At 40.7% G+C, this 17722-nt stretch overlaps 1 protein-coding gene across 4 annotated transcripts in view; it reads right to left on the reverse strand.

Moving 5' to 3' along the window:
* The window catches only part of DOCK3 (dedicator of cytokinesis 3), a 184548-nt gene that overhangs the window by 17039 nt on the left and 149787 nt on the right, over nucleotides 1-17722 (reverse strand). For 3 of the 4 annotated variants that reach the window (XM_052678523.1, XM_052678526.1, XM_052678524.1), the window contains 12 exons: nucleotides 17615-17641; nucleotides 17399-17494; nucleotides 16280-16340; nucleotides 15743-15836; nucleotides 14932-15080; nucleotides 9747-9833; nucleotides 8030-8134; nucleotides 4640-4781; nucleotides 3288-3454; nucleotides 2647-2733; nucleotides 2032-2211; nucleotides 951-1034 (listed from right to left, as the gene is read on the reverse strand). In XM_052678523.1, the coding sequence (XP_052534483.1) occupies nucleotides 951-1034; nucleotides 2032-2211; nucleotides 2647-2733; nucleotides 3288-3454; nucleotides 4640-4781; nucleotides 8030-8134; nucleotides 9747-9833; nucleotides 14932-15080; nucleotides 15743-15836; nucleotides 16280-16340; nucleotides 17399-17494; nucleotides 17615-17641 (1279 nt within the window). The remainder of the gene's footprint in view (nucleotides 1-950; nucleotides 1035-2031; nucleotides 2212-2646; nucleotides 2734-3287; nucleotides 3455-4639; nucleotides 4782-8029; nucleotides 8135-9746; nucleotides 9834-14931; nucleotides 15081-15742; nucleotides 15837-16279; nucleotides 16341-17398; nucleotides 17495-17614; nucleotides 17642-17722) is intronic. The other variant, XM_052678525.1, reaches the window with a different exon arrangement.

Here is a 17722-nt window from a genome sequence, read left to right on the forward strand (position 1 = left end):
TTCTTAAAGACAACTGTAAAAAGAAACAAAAGATTGATTCTCTCTCCAGAGTTAGCAGCACAGAGTCCTCATAATTCACTGTGACCAAAAAAATAAAAATGAAAAAGGATGTTCTGATAACCGACCTGAGCATGGCAGCATTCATTCTTTCTGCTGCTCATTACTTATTTATAAAGGTCAGATTTTCAAAGGTCAAACATACAATATTAGTCACTGAAAGAGATTATATCAACTCTCAGATGAAAGACAGTCATGATAGCATATGCATATAATTTCACACATGATCAAAACTGTGTACAAACAATAGCTAATTAATCTTCAAACATCTTCTTGAGGATGGAGGGGAGATAAACATTATCTTTATCTTACAGATGGGAAATCTGTTAAGCGATCTGTTGACAAAGCAGGCCTAGCAGCTCTGCTCAGACTTGGCCGCATTGCTTACTGGGGCTTATTTTGCCAAACTTTCCATTAGCAAGGATGTGATTGTCTGATTTCACTCCCAGCAAAGCATCCAGCAAGCTTTATCTACTAAGATGTTTTGTGGAGATAATAAAGAAAATCTGAACTGTAGATAATATAAATAGACATTAAGTTTTCCCATGCGGCTCTGCCAGTTTTACATGGAGCCTGTCCTGTCCTGATTCTACCTTCGAAATTTACTAGGAAGACATAACTCAAAATGCCAGAAATGAACAGCAGGCTTGAAGCATGGCACAACACCTATTGGATACTAAATGGTGACAACAAAATTTAAGCACTGTTAGCAGAGCTTCACCTAACATTGCCTAGGGCGATTGGCTTGTTCAGAAACACTTGACTACCTCCTCTCCTTTTTGTTTAAATGTACTTTAAATCTCCTGTACTGAAATTCCTTGCTTGTGAATGGATGAACTGGACCTGGTATGTTCAGACCACTGATTAATCCAGAAACTACAGAAGAGTAGTACCTGTTCCTGCATGAGCTCCTTAAGCTGTGTGATCTTCTCTGCATCTCCAGGGTGCTTTGTGATATAATCTTTATCAAAAAAGGCCTGTAGGGAAAAAAAAAAAAAAAAAGAAAAAAAAGCCTTCTGTTTAACGGAAGATATTTATAATGACTTGGTGTCGAAAGACAAGAAGAAAAAGTTCAGAAATCTGAGGAAAACTAAGTATTTTAAGCCTACAGCAGAAGCTCAATTTTACTGCTTTTGGCACTCCGGGGTTCAGGTAAAGCTACAGTAAGGTTTTAGCAACCCAGATCATTCTGTTCCTACTTTAAAGGAACCAGCGCTGAATAGCATAAGGTATGAATCTGATGGGCTTTCTCTATGCAATAATGATGGCAATACCACCAATCCCTATATTATTCAGTTATTTGAATTTTATATCATTTCCTTCACAAAATCTCCTCAGGTTAATGGAATTAAAGAGTAAGATGGTAACTAATTCTAAAGAGTGAAGAGCATTCTCTGTATGGCTCAATAGGAAAGACATATCCCAGACCCCTGGACCACTGCTACCATTTCTTACTATTTCACTCTAGACTTACCCTTCATAATGTGGAATTTAATTAACAGCTTGCCAAAGAATATATCAGATAGTGTAGCAGATAACATCAGATAATTTTAGGGTCTCAGTGAGTCTGAAATTGGGCTAGCAAAGATAATGGTTAGGTAGCAGGAATTAGCAGCTTTTCCTGATTACAGGCCCAATCACACTCTGATATCACCGCAAAATGGATTTATAACATAAGAAATGGGTTTTTTTGTACTGCTGCTTCACTCCTGTACCTGCCAGCTCAGGTTTTCCACGTAACCCAAGCTTCGTTCTTAAGAACTCTACTGCCAACTGCACCTACTTTAATGCAGTATCCCAGTTCCATCTCTGGAGCCTCCTGTTGACACACTGAAGCACTGTTGCAGAATAATCAAGCATCGGGTTTTAACCTCACATTCAGATAAAGTGCATGATAATTTCTTATCATATTCTGTGACAGGCTCCTTGCAACAAAAATGAAAATAAGATTGAAAAATATTGATCCTCACTTACCTCCTGGTATCTCGCAATTCCCCCATTCACAGCTGCATCAATCACTCCATTCAGACACATGCTGAGAAGATTAATATTACCATGCATTTGTTTATGCTGGTACTGGCTTATCAGCGTTCTTAACTCCTGATTTTTGTTCTCAACCACCTGAATGGCATTTTCCAAAGGACTTACTTCAACCTTAAAAGCAATTAAACATACTTTAATTCCACGGATGCTTCATTGTGATTCATTGTGTTCCTTGTAAAGAAATACTCTTAGATGGTTCACTGATTTTCACTGAGTTTTCACTGCTAGAAAATCAGCTAAGTTAACAAACTTCATTGTCAGTAATATTCTATTTCAGGTCATGGAGTTGTTGAAGACATGGTGACAATGCAATTATTTAATCTTTTTGGCACATTCTCCTTTACACTGTCACGTTCACCTGAATAATTCCCCTGGTTACATTCAGCAATTATTTAGACTAGGTGATATAGAAAGTACATACTTAATTGCTGCTAAACTGCATCATTTTAAATGGTAAAATTTCAGCCAAAGGAGTGCTCAGTCATCTGCCCTGCACCCTTAGTAAGTCATAGTTTCAGACCTCAGTGACAGAATTATGAATGTTACCAGTTCTCTTCTTTCCACTTCAAACCAACGGGAGATCCCAGGTAAGCTGTGAGTCAAGGTCAGAGTGGTGCGTTCAATCCACAAGCTCTGCAGAAAGAAATTGAGGGATGTGAGACACAGAATGAATCACAAGCACATCATCTATACTCTTAGCTACAAGGGAGGGCAAATGTAAAAGAAGAATATATCAACCTCATAACATACATCATAATATAACCTCATAACATACACATAACAGTAACATACAGCAGTATGTCATGCTGATAATCACTTAAATGCCAGAAAATAATTCAATATGCTCTAAAACAACACATTCAGCATTTCAGTCAACTCTCAGAGGTTGAGTTTGGATACCAGTTCTGTCATGGGAACCAAGAAGACATTGCGAACATCTACGATCATAAAACAAGAAATCCAGCCAATCAAAAAAACATCTTACTTTGAAATGCATTTCTCCTGGCACTCCAGTGACTTACCTTTAAACTGCAAAATGCTCAGATGTGAAGCCACCAGATTCAACAGCCACTTGTTACTGATGTCTGGCCACCAAATCAGGATTACTTGAAAGGCTACATTAGCATAAGCTAACAAGACAGTATTTGCCTTATTAACACTTAATGCAGTTTTCTGCCTGCCTGTACCTTAAACTCGTTGTCCTTGTCCTTGGGGCCCTTGTGGAAAGGCCTGTCATAGCGGAACTTCCGGATGTTATTGACTCGGTAGAAGCTCTTTATTCGGTCAGGGACGCGGTCCATCTGCAGCACATCGATGCTGTCGGGGATGGGAGTCACAGCATAGATCTGTAAATCTGCACATTGCCTTGTCAAAGAAAGCCATGGAACACTGAACAAGAAAGCTGCCTCTGCTGTAGAAAGAAACAGCATATACTTCTCTTTGTTTACCAACGCCCTTCTTTTGCACATGAAACAAGAGGATACAACACCAGAAATCCTCAGGGTGCCTACAAAGCTGTAGTACCTTAAAGCCAAATCAAACAAAGCAAGACATCTGAGGATGCACATATTTTCAGATGTCTTACTACACTCTATCTAGATCAGCCAAACGAGCCAGACCCTATTAGTTCTCACTCAAGCTAGGTGCTTCACTTCTGCAGGCACTTCAATAAATCTTTGTGTCTCCAGGTATACAGAAACCTAAATTTTTAATATTTACTTTTGGTAAATTTCATCCTTTGTCTGCAGGCAGACATCGTCCTATGTTCATCAGGGCAGTTTAACTGCTGTAGTCTTACTGTTACAGACAAGGTCTCTTGTGCAACAAGTGCAAAGAAACTTATGAAAGTAAATATATAAACAACCCTTTCTGTCTGTAAAACTATCAGTGATACATAACATTGGAGAGTGAAAAGCATATCATATGGAAAATGAGTGGGAAACATCAAACACTTAACGACAGTATTCTTAAGGTTAAAGTCCTGCAGTCCTGTGCAGTGCCCTCACTGGTGTGGCACAAGCCAAATGGCAGTGTTTTCATAACTAAAATCTCCCCGGGTCTCTGCAGCCCCATCAGTCATAGTTCCATAGTTCCATCCTTAGGATAGTTCCATCCTTAAATGCACAAAGCGTTGTATTGGGTCCATTAAACTGCAGTACTCATTAACAACGAGAAGAAAGAAATTTAGAGCCATAGTTATAAGGGAGTTCCACAACTTAAAAGAAAAGGAGACTACAAGAAAAAAAAAGCTGCAGTTAAAAAGACAGTGGAAAAGAATACTTTTATATCTGTTCCCAACAACACATTCTCCAAGAGAAGGTATTAGAATGTACATTTAGTGAAGTAAAACGTCCCTTATGCCAACGTTGCTGGTAAAGGTGAAAGGCTGGATGTGATCAATCTCTCGCCAATCTCTCGAGCATGGCCTGCAATACTCCCTGCAGAATAAAAGGCAACAATTCACTCCAACAATACAAAGAATCAGTCAGTGTCTGAGATATGCAAGACAATCAGTACCAAAGATCTCACTGAAGGATACACTGGGCATCGCACTGTAATATAGAGTCGTCTGGGTGGTTCGGATGCTGCATTGCAATGGCTTGTGGGAACTCGCTCAACATCCTCTGCTGAAAGGCTTCCAGCCTCTCATAGTCGTGGCCCCGACACACGTATTCTTTGTTCTGCAAGGACAAGCATAAATGAATCTCCGTTAAAGACAGGTTAAATGCAGTTGACTGTTACCTCACTTTAAATTTTACTGCTTCAGAAAGTGAGGTAAGAGACAAAGTCAACAAGCTGACGTCACAATAAAATGTGCAGATAACATGGATGATATATTCTATTTCTTTCTTTTTCATTTCATTAACTGATGAATAAGGAGACCATTCTACTGCTCCCTCAACAAAAGATACCTTTGCTCCCTACAAGCAAGCATCCAACAAGTCCTATAGTTTTGTCTGATTTGCTTTTCGGATAACCGAACAGGGAGTACTATTTAATCAGACTGTAACGAAATGCATCAAGCAAAACTTAAGACTGGGTCACAAACCTTGTTCCGCGCTGGAAAAACTGCCATCAAATGCAATTTCCATGAGCTGGGCAAAAGTCTGAGGATTTCACAGAACAGGGGGAAAGACATATTTAACAATTTACCAGCTATCTTTAGAAAGGTGTGATAACAAACCTCGCAAACATCATTGTTTAGTCACTATTGCACTGTCACACCCATACAATCAGCTCTGATAACGTTGCTGGAACACTGCTGTCTACAGTGGAATAACAAGGAGAGCCTCCCCAAGAATGGCCACTTAGCACATTCCACTTCAACTCCAAAAGCACTTTCCTCTTGATGGACAACATTTCCTCTCTGCCAGTGACGTAAAGTTTGCATTTAAAATATACCTCCTGAGGCATTAAATCACTTGCTTAGAGTTCTTGGATGCTTTTGAACCATCTTGAACTCTGACCAGCAGGCGACAGCGTCTCTATAGTGCTGAGTGTCATAAAGTGCCTTAACTATATTACCACATAATACAACTTCGACTGGTGACAGCATTGCCTGACGTGAGACTTATCACAGCAAGCAAATCTCTAATCCTGGGCGTTCTGACTCATCACAATAGCTATTGTGTATGCTGTACAGGGAGATTTTTCTCCTTCTTAATAAAACAACAACAAAAAAAATTCCATCAAACAAGAAAGTTGCCCCCATTCTATTTCTTGCAGTCAAACAGCTGCAGCATATGCTGTGATTTCTTGCTATTAGCAGAATGAAAGAGAAACTGGCAAAACCTGTTCATAAAGTTTAGCCAAGAAGTGCAGTGCCTTTGGGCTTGTGCTTCATCTCTAGAGATGAGATCTCATGGTGGAAGCTGTGATGAAAACACAGTTCACTCTGCAATGGCCCAGCTTTGCAGCTATTATTGATATCTGAAGGTGAATCTCTTCATGGCACTTACTGCATTCTGTTTTAATTTTTGACTGCAGCAACTAAGGAAATGGTAAAGGCTATAAATAAAGTTCTAACAATAATGTCCTGAAAACACATCAGGCCAGATTTAATAGACTCTTCACATAGAAGGCAATACAAGATCTCAGCACGCAGCTTGTCCTTACTTGAACTTTTGGTAGGAAAAGACATGAGCAGTTCTAACATAATTGTGTAGGAAGGATAGAAAGAGATGCAGGTTCCACAGTCACATAAGCAATTTTTCTAGACAAAGGGTCTACAAAACTGCAGATGTAGAAGGAAGTGGCTATTTTCTGTCTTAAACTATACAACAGTAGAAAAATTAAAAAGTACATGAAGTTATTTCATCACTTTAAATCGCTCTTGTATCCATTTGAAAATTTTAAATCCACATAAATCTTCTTCTTCTCCAGAATAGATGCTGTGAATCTCTTTATAGTGTGATCCATGCAGATGCAACTGCTAATGGGCTTAGACTGTGCTTCGCAATGTGAGCACTGCATGGATCATCAGGGAGAGGAAGGAGGAGGGTGTATTCTAACGAGACTGCTATGTTAGTAATCTGCTATCAGAAGCACCGCTACTAACTGCAATTGCAGAACTAACAAGGATTATAACTGTATATGCTAACGTTTGCTGTTAACATCTCCAGCCAAGTTTCCATACAGCACTTCACAATGGTGCAGTGTAAGGCCAGGCAGGGTCCACGACAGAACGAGGATGCACGAGGATTCACTGACAGTACTTCTAACACAGGAACACTTATGTGCCATCATGACTTGGTTGTCGTTTATTTTCTGCAACATCTGTTACTAAAAAAGAAATCATGTTTTCTTGGGAGCTCTTCGGAAAAGGGGATCTTCACACTGCAACACTCTGCATTCTTTCGCACGCTGATTTGAAATGCTGATTGAGGCTCTTGCTTCACCTTTGAGTATAATAATGCCACCCATTGTCCATTGATATCCCACCTTGATTATTTACAGCATGCCTCCACTAAAGTAACGTAATTAAACACCAATATTTTAATCTCAGCTATAACAAAGCAGAGGGAAGTTTAAGAAGGCAATTTTCAGAATGTGTACCTTATGAAACAAAAATGGCAAACAGTTTTGCTTTGCTTTTTGTAACTTATTACTGTATTACTCAAGAGTGGTGCCATCTCTTGTCAAACCCTATCTTTAAAGAAAACAAAAAAACATGCTGCTCCAGCCCCTGAAAGCATGCTGCAGGTTAGCTTGGCCTGTCAGACCAGATGGCATCTGCCATCAATGGTTGGACTAGATGATCTTATAGGTCGTTTCCAACCTTGTGATTCTATGATTCTATGATCAATTTTCAGGTAGCTTTTCCAGAAGGTGTCAGATTATATTCCCTCCTTACTCTGAACCAGAAACAAGAAGCCGTATGAACTAATGCCTCATTAGGAAGATAAAACATTTTCACTTTTTCAGTGGATCTCAGAGCCTGCTGACCCTGTGCACAGCAGCAGACAGTAAGCTCAAAGTGAGGACGTGCACAGAGAAGCTGATGGGCTTTCTACTTAATACAGGAGAACTTTTGCTGTAGAGAGCAGAAGAGTGTCATTAGTCTCTTACTAGAATCATTCTGTCATGTGAGATGTTTTTAAAAGCGTGATAATTTGAGATAATGAAAGTTAGTTGAAATAATGACCCATCATCACTGCAATAAAGAATTTTGCTTAATTACAGAGGTAAATTTTGCTGACGTGAGATTGCCAGAAATACACATAGGTGTCCGTCAAATTTCTGATCTGTGTTCCTAAGAATATTCCCAACCAATGATACCCTTCAGACCTATCAGAAAGCTGCTTCTGCTTACACAAGTGTAAAATATAAAATGAACAGCAGATGTTGTATCTCCACAACCAAAATTCAGAGCTGTGACAGCTACTCGGAGCCCAGTCCTGCTGTCACATTTTGTATAGCTCTGGCTTACCCGCAGGAAGAATGGGAATTTTCGACCATAAAAACCAACTCTGAAGAATTCCGGTTCCAGGCGCTGCTGTTCCATGATATTATCATAATAGGTGGCTTCCATTTTCTGCGGAGGAAAATGACAGCTGCTATCAGACTCTTAAAACTGCACTTAAAACATGAGACTCTCAAGGTGCATTACAACAAAACGCTGCTCTTGTGCATACACACTTTTTCTTTTAATGAGAATAGTGATATTGTTTTAACAATTAAGATTATTAATTAAATGGTCCATGTGGTGGAGCAGACCATAAAATCACCCAGCTCATTCTACATTTTGGGAGATGATGTATGTCTTTTCTCTGTTGCATTTCATTTTAAATAAAACAAGTCTTGCACGTAATCTTCTGTGTACTGCAGAACTAAGGGCCAAGCTGAGATTCAGGCCTGTGCTTTAACACCCCACTCCCCACAGCTCAGAATCTATACTGCTGTCTGAAAAACTGTACCAATTCAACTGGGTTTGCCTTAATTGAGTTAAGGAGAGTGAAAAGGGGCAAAGCATAATTAAATCTACTCCAGCTCTGTACACTGGTAAGTTTAACATGGAAGAAAAAAGGAGTTTGGAAGGAGGACTTTTATTCAGCCCCAATTATTATTTCTATGGCACTGTGCTGGCACTGCATCAGGAGTGGGATTTCAAACCCTCTTGCCAAAGCGAGTCTCTGAAACGCTCACAAGGATTTCATTATATCCAAAAAGATAGCTTTCTAAAGAGAAGCACCAGTTTGATGTCATTGCTTCCACTGCAGGGAATCCTCACAGCAGCTTTGACTCAGAACACTGTGCCAAGGCTTTCTTCTTGGCTTCACACATATTACCTCTTTTGTAAAATGGAGAAAGACCTGAAGTCACTGTGGGAACGTGTTAACTGAGATGGACAGAATAAGGAAAACTTTGTGCAATGGGGAGAAATTCAATCCAGTTCAGGTCAACACAGATTTAGGGATTCTGAACAGAAAATAGATCATGTACCTGTGAACAAAATGATGAGTTGAACAGGTTCCATTGCTGAGCTGAAACAATCATACTAGCCCACTAATTAAAGCCAATTAAAAAAGAGGCAAAATGAACAGCTAACATTACTGATGTGTCAGTGTTTCCTGCACACCAGAAGAAATGCTCAAGCTGTCCTATTTTAGATGTCTTTGCAAATTCATACATACATAACCTTTAGGTTATACACAGCAAAACTTTTCTGATTACAGCAACAGTGCCACAAATCTCCCCCAGCTTGGTTTTACCAGGGCATCACATCTTTGAAAACTCACAAGAATGCCATAAATGTTTGCCTTTTCCATTCTGTTTTTCCCTTTCCCTCCTCTTAAGTCAGCTGAGGCAGATGGGGTCCTGGATATTTTTGGAGTTAAAATGAAATATCAATACATTAAAAAGAAAAGGAAGAAAAAAAGGATGTTTTTTGCAAAAAATATATGTAAAACAGGTAATTGCAGCAGCAAGTCAAGATTTCCTCATCTGTTGTCCATGTTCACTGCTGACAGACCTAAGAATTACCCCAATGGGCCCACAACACCACTGAAATGAACCCATGGCAAGGGAGTTATTTGTGGTGCTGGGTTGGTTGGTTGGTTTGTTTCTTAAACTGAGGGTTTTCTGAGATTTTGGCAGAATTCCCTATTGGATGAGAGTGTGCTAGGAGAGGAACTGCTGCCACATACCCGAATCCAGCTGAGGCTCTGGTAGTCGTAGAGACTTTCGTACTGCATGGCCAGCTCTCTGCACAGCGGGATTCCAAACTCCCAGCTCTGCAAAACCAAAGCAAATCACACTCACAGCGACCAGTGTCTTGGAATCAACTAAGAGCCAGCTGAGAGGAATACAGGAACTCATTTTAGGCAATTCATTAGGTATGAAATGCCAGGATTTAAGTACAAAAATGCAATGTGATGAAACAGTTTCCATGAATATCAGATTGATTCTCTTTGAGATGGTAATGAAGGCACATATCCCACTAAAATTACACACATGCTCTTGCTAAAAGTTCACTCAGCAGACTGGGAACTTCTCTGGAGAAATACAGCTAACGTTTTCTTACTGTTAAATTCCCCTCCCACCCAACATCTCGGTTTTCTTCACTCCCTGAAGTACAGATTCCTCACAGCTGAGGCCCCTCATAGAATCACAGAATGGCTTTGGTTGGAAGGGACTTCAAGGATCATGAAGATCCATCCCCCTGCCACAGGCATGGCTGCCAACCTCCCCATTTCATAGCAGCCCAGGCTGCCCAGGGCCCCATCCAGCCTTGAACACCTCTAGGGATGGATGGGGGCATCCACAGCCTCTCTGGGCAGCTGTTCCAGCACCTCACTATTCTCTGTGAAGAACTTCCCCCTGCCATTCAACCTAAATCTTCCCTCCTTCAACTTCAAACCATTTCCTCTAGTCCTGCAGTTATCTCCCCTTTCCAAGAGTTGATTCCCCTCCTGTTTGTAGGCTGCCTTTAGGTACTGAAAGGCTGCAATGAGGTCACCCCACAGTCTTCTCTTCTCCAGGCTGACCAAGCCCAGCTCCCTCAGCCTGTCTTTGTAGGGAAGGTGCTGCAGCCCTCTGAGCATCTTTGTTGCCCCTCCTCTGCACCTTCTCCAGCAGCTTCCTGTCTTTCTTGTACTGGGGTTCCCTCCTGAGGCTGCTCCTTCCTACTGAGAACATGAAACCCTCAAGCAATGGGAAACTCTCAAACACAGAGATACAGCATTCTCAGAACTGACCTGCATTGTTGCACTGAGTATTTGTATCCAGAACTGAAAGTAAAACTCACTTATCTTACATTCTGCATACAGTGAGTCTTTTCTGGCACGCCACAGCCATTGCCATCAGAAGTAAGGAAGAAAGAGGCTGAGTTTGGGCATGCAAACACATACAGGGAGAGGAACTCCCTTGTCACCTGTTAGCTTTTCAGAGAGCTCATTTTATGCCCTTCAACTGAAATCTCCTCTTCCTGCACAGACTGGAAATGCCTTGGGGGCTGTTTCTCACCACATTTATGTAAAGGACCTGGAAGCCCCTGGTCTCAGCTGAACCTTTATTAGATTATTTTTATGCATTACTGGGTTAACTTGCCTCTTTTCTTTTCAACTACAACTGTGTTGCAGAGAAAACAAACTTAACCTGGGAGATTATTAACATCAGTTTTACAAAGAGTAATACTGTAAATTATTGTTAATGGTAATTAACAGTAATGATGTAAAATAATAGTGCTCCATACCCTTTCTTCACTTCAAAAAGAGAATCTCTGCACCATTTGATTAAGTGCAACGGGCGCCTTGCAGCGCTTCCCTTTATGCACACACACACAGAGCCTGTCCTAATAGCAGAGATGGGTTTGTTGTCCTCTGAAGAGCACAAACACAGCGAGTCTAAGAACTCCTATCTCAAAAGAAAAGATAAATGGAAAAAGCAAAAAGGAGAAAAAAGTTCCCAACTCTTTATCCTCTGTGGATCACAAAAGCTTACATAAGAACTTGCTAAGTAAAAGATTCCTTCAGAGTATCTTTCACTTAGAAACAAGGAAACTGGAACAAGGAAACAACCTGAAAGAGCAGCTCACTGACTGCTTAGAATTAACTTGGGATTGTGTGATCTCAAATTAACAGCATTTTCACTGTGGCTGTCAGTCCATGACATACAAACAGATACTCCAAACTGTGACCAGCAGCATTATCCAGCTAAGTGCATTATGTGCAAACACAACTACCCAAGCACTCTGCATGCCAATGGGTTTCAGAATAGTTACAGTATCAGCACACAGACTTTCCGTCTTCAGGTGATCCAAATTTACCCAAAAGAATAGAAAAGACAAATCTCTCCAATGTCACCTGGCCAGGAAAAAATGGCTTTTGATACACTGCATAGTAGCAGTTTCACTCCCAAATGGTATGCTGCTGCTAAAGCCTACATAATTCTCTAATATGTCATCTGGATAGAAGCAGAAAGCTGACTGGCTTCCTTTCAGGTGATCCTACAGACATAATCTTTTCTTGTTCCTTTTCTGATGTGAATTAAGTCAACAATATGTAACCACATCTTGTTTCTATTTACACCAGCTCTTTCACATGTACTCTCATACTATTCCTGTCATCCCAGCTCAGGCTTTCTCTCTTCCTTTCAAACAGATTTCAATGCAGAGAAATTCTAACATGCCAGCTGAATATTCTGTTGATAATGATGCAACGCGTAAGTGGAAGAAACCCAACATACAGATAACTTGTTAGAAAGAGAGTCAGAGATATTTAACAGTAAAGCAGAACAAATGGACATCTGACTCACTGGGATTCCCCTTTTTAAAAATGGTGATGTTAATGACTACTGCCTTCACAGTGCAGAAATGGAATATGCAGCAGTTCCATGTGCTGCACAAGTGCCACTTTCCTCTACAGCATCATCATCCTTCCCCTCTCAAATAATCTCCACTGTTACTTTCATTCATTAGTGCTTTCTCTTTTGCTGTCTGATCTGGTGGTATGTTCTGTATTACATTCTTCACTCTGAAGCAGGTTCATGAGAGTTTTGTTGCAGCTGTCTCCTATGACACCAGCAACTCTCATTTGTGATGCTGACTGCACACAGGAGGCACAGAGACAATCAACATTTATGAATGGGAGCCTTTATTTACTCACTTCCCAACGTGCAGATTTCTTTTGGAAGTGTGATTCAAATTAGTGTGCACGAGATAAATTAGTTCAAATGCTTGGGATAGAGCACATGATCTAAAAATGCTTTGAAAGTGCAGCATTGGGTCTCTCACAGCATCTGTCTGAAACTGAGGAGAATGCACACTGTGGTGTTGGCAAGGGATCTGGTCGCAATTCTTATCAAGAAAAACTAGCTCTGAACTGGGTAGAAGAGAGTTGTGAAGTTCTCAAGCTGCTGCTGTCCAGAAAAAGGATCTGTTAGGTTCAAATTGTCCCATTCAATTTCCTTCAACTAGAAAACCTTGAATCTTAACAGACAAAATGACTGCTCACATCTGTGAATTAGAAAAAATCCTACATTTAAAGTTATGCACCTCCACATGGTCACAAACCGATGAGAAACACAGCGAGAAGGCAGCAGGAAGGAGCACGCAGAGTGAAGGGAAGAAGGGTCCTGGAGCATCTTATTACTTCCCTGGCAGGGCTGCTTCCAGCAATACTGAGAATGAGAGCTGCCCAGCTGCCCTAACCACGTGCTTGATGTGCTCAGCCTGCACGCCCTTCTGTTGTGCATGCCTTGTGCCCCCTGCTTTCCTCCCTCACTGCTGTGAGATCTTCCCATGAACAAGCATAGAATTTTTACACCTTCTCCATGCTGCTCTGACCCTCTTACTTAATGGAAGATACCAGAAGCAGAATCAGAAACTATCTAGATATGCAACAGTATGACAAAGAGCAACACATTCCATTCTTCAGGACCCAGGGAGTGCAGAATACAACCTGCCAGGCACAAGCTAAGCAAACAAACTTCTGCCTCCTGAGCTGGTCTCTGTTACACAGCAGCAGCAGATCTGGCTTCTCTCCATTTTTCAGAGCCCAAATGACATACACACTGCTTATGTGGATTAGTTAGTCATTCAGCTACCATTTAAAATGAAGGAGGATTAAAGCACAGCCAAGTAACTGCAGAAATGCCCGGCAGGAAAAAATCCCCAAGAGGTTAATTAACACTCCAATCTGTTAGGAGATTTATAGCAAAATTAGATTCATCAAGTTTGTACTCACCTTTAACGCTTGTATGGATGGCCTGTTTGTCAAAAACACAGGCTCAATTTCTACATAGCCTCTTTATTACGCTTGGCTAAATCAGGTGGCACAGTACTGCCATATTTATATAAGTTAATAACTTAATTTTTTAAAGTGCAGTCTTATAAAGCTGTGAAATTTTCTGAAACTAAACAGAAAATCACATACAGTATTATTAGAGAAGATCAATTTCTGAGCCAAAAAAGATCTCTGGTAATGAATCACTCCCTCAGAAATTGGCCACTCCCCCTCACAAGCACAATCTGACTTCTCTGCCATGTTCTGCACAGGATGCCTCTGCCAGAAGCAAAATGGAATGTCAACCCCATATAAATGAAATCCCATTTCTATTTAATGCCAGTTTCGCTGTCATCATAGGAAAACGCAACCCTGAGGTGCACATACAGATGTTATCTCCCAGTAATACATGCTGGATGGTTTATTTTCCTGGAAAAAATATAACTCTGACAACATTCTCACAGATGATTTCACTTCTACTACTCCCCTCCAAAACAGAACACAGATACAAGCGGCTGCAGCATCTGCCTGCAGTGCTTCGAACAGTTACTCCTGACAGGAAAAGCATACCAAATATAAGGAACTGAAATGCATTCACTCTTTTCTTGTGCAACGGATGAAGCTGCACATTAAGTGAAAGAAACTTTAAAATCACAGTGATGCTGAAAAGGCTTTATCTTTTTTAACTGTAGGATCTCCTACAGTTACTTCTACCTACAGGATGTCAGAAACACAGCAAGTCCTAAACAGCAAAGGCAGCCATAACACAGCACTTTGCACACACTGTATTTTTTTAATATATAAATTCAGGAACTGGTGTTCACCAGTCTCTGCCATGTCAGGTGATCTGAGCTTTGCTTTAGGTAGGCTCCTGGTGGCCTACCTAAACCAGTTCCAAATGTTATGCATAATGAAATACCCACATCCATTTTTCTCATCTGGTTTTGGTTGTTTTTTTTGCTCCAAAGAGCCAAGAAGCAATCTGTCAAGTTACTAAACCTTTTAGTATAAATTTACTTCCAGGCTACTGAATTGAAATGACAGCCTTGCAAGCTCTAAGTCAGGAAAAGGGAAGGAAGCTGCTGGAAGAGAGAAGAAGTTGGCATACCTTCCCTTTGTTGAAGTAATGGATAATCTTACGGCACAGACCTTCCTTACGTTGCCACTCTGACTGAGATGGGTAATGCAGGAACTCTCTCAGAGGTCTGTCCTCCCACTGAAGTAACTCACAGTACAAAAGCAAAGTAAATGCAGCCTCTGTTGGAAATGCAACCATTGAACACTGAATCAATGATGACAAATCTCGAATAGGTTAAAAGATCACAAGCTGCTTCTAAAACACGCTGGAAGTTCTGATGTACAACTTGAGAAAAGAATTCAGAAGCATTAGGTTAACATTACATTGCTCAGTGGCTTAAAATAGCAGCACGTGGCTCCTTCTGATAAACCTGACTTTTAGGAACAAATCTGTCAAGTCTCTTTCTCCTCAGCTACTTGATTCAAATCCACAGATACTCAGATGTGCAACACACAGCTGAACTGAGCTGTGTAACACTGAGATGGGGCCTGCAGCTGTAAACACAGCTTGGACAACACAGAATTAGAGTCAGCAGACTTTTAAAGTGCTCCCTCCATATGCAAAGAAATTTGAGGAATGATAATACAACAGTGGGCTCGTGATTTTCATTCCACTGCTGTGATTTTTCAATCAACCTTCCTTGCACAACACTTTAATACAAAATTCAGGGTGCAAACTAACTGGACAGAATGAGGTGGACCTCAGCTTCTCATCTTTCTAAATAACTGATTATAACAACATTTTTTTCCTAATAAATTCAACAGATAATAGAGAATAAGATTATGAGAATCAAAACCTTTCAGTGGGACTTCATACAGCCCCTGTTCGGTGCCTGACTAACCTGTGTAGTTCTCAGCCTGTAAGTGCATGTCACACAGCTTGTGGATGTAGCGGATGTACATCTCTTCCTTGTTAATTTCTGATTTATAGAAATTCTGTAACAGAAAGAGAACAGTCACTCTCACTGAGAAAGTTCCTTCCTCCACAACAATCAGAGATGCCTCTGTATGTATAAAGGTACTGAAAAAAGATTAACATAAAAGGAAAGGACTCATTCTTTTTGTGCTCATACAGATCTAACTCACCAATGTTAGAATTATTTTCAAAGTGAGGGCAGTCAAACATGGAAAGAAAAGGCCAGAGAGTTTGTGAGACCTCTGTCACAAAGACCCTCAGAATGCAGCTGGGAGGAGGTGAGACTTACAGCACTCAGCTCCAGGCAGAGCTGGAACACAGCTCCCAGGAGGTGCTCCTAAGCTCTGTCATTACATCCTGCCTGCCCTTGGATCCTGCGCCTTGTCTGATACACATTCCTACCCAATTTTCCCCACTCCAGCGTCAATTTCACTGCACAACAAAATAAAGGAAACATCTTTACCATAAGGTTAACAGTGCAACCGATTTTCTTGTTCTCTGTTTCATCGCCTTTCATACAGTCCCTGAAAAGGTAGAGGAATGTTACAACACACATCTGAAAGATTTCCTTTCGGGAAAAAAAAAAAAAAAAAAGAGAGACAAAACTTTCAAAGAAGACACGGCAAACTTTTCTGAGAGCCATAATATCAGGTAGTTGGTGGCTGGGATCCACAAGGTGTCAAAACTGATCAGCACAGCTCTCCACTTCACAGTTCTGTATGGGACTTGCACAATTGCTCCAACAATTATTACACATTTGGTCTGGGCATTTCCAAATTTTGATGCAGTTCTCTATTTTGTTCTGCTCTGGGACTGAAATATTCTGCTGCTTATTGAAACTATACTAAAAAACTGTTATCTGTTCCTGTACTAAGCATGAAAATGAGTGTCTCTGTAACAAAGCTGCACTGACAGTTGCCCCAAAAAGAAAGTCAGCTTCCTTGCACTCTCTTTTAACATGTCTCAGATATCTGGTCTTGCTTAGTTTTACAGCAGCTGCTGTCAGGAAAAGAAAGAGCAAATCTGATCAAACTGGTCAGGAGAACAAAAAGAACGAACTAAACAGTGCAGTGAAGGATTTGTGATTGCCCAATATCCACATCCAGTCATGTGTTTTCACCTCCACTGAGCAGCAGAAGAACCAAATAAATATTGGAACTTGTCAGCAGGATACAGATAGAAACACGTGGGTCGGTTCTAAGAGTTTCTAATTGCCAACTGTTTCATAAAAACAACTCTGAGTGTATGTATATGTAACATGGTGTATATAATATTTTACGTATGACGTATGATACTACATACATCAATACCTATATGTGTATGCATATACACTTGTGAGAATGAACAACTTTCTTCACCTCTGCTGTTCACCTGGAATGATCTGCCAAGAAGAAGAGCCAGGGCTCTTTGCTTTTCACTTGGAACCTTGCAGCACGGAGTTACACATACTTATATAACGCTTCCCTGATGGGTGCAGCTTGATAGACAATGGAAATGCTCTCTGTACATGATAAATTTGGTATTACCTCTTCACAAACTTCTTATACACTCACTGAGGACACATCACACTGCTGTCAGTTACCTGTAGTCCAGCAGGCGCTCCATGAGGCGAGTTACCGATGTAACAAAAGAGATTCCAGTCTCTCGCCACGTCTCCTGCTCAATCTTCTCCAGCAAACTGTGCAGAGATGAAAAGACAGCAGATGAGGCTTCTGCAGAACCAGTGCTGTGCATGCAGGCAGTCATGGACAACTTGGTTCCTTCCTCATGAAACAAATGCACAGAATGACTGTCTTACCTGGGATAAGGCCCAAAGAGCTGGGTTCTACTCCAGGCAGCATGAAGCAAAGAGAAGGAAATTACAGAATTGACAGGAAAAGGAAAAATACCCTCATAATGCTGTATA

This window comes from Tympanuchus pallidicinctus, unplaced genomic scaffold, assembly GCF_026119805.1.
Source record: "Tympanuchus pallidicinctus isolate F22 unplaced genomic scaffold, pur_lepc_1.0 scaffold17, whole genome shotgun sequence".
NCBI lineage: Eukaryota > Metazoa > Chordata > Aves > Galliformes > Phasianidae > Tympanuchus > Tympanuchus pallidicinctus.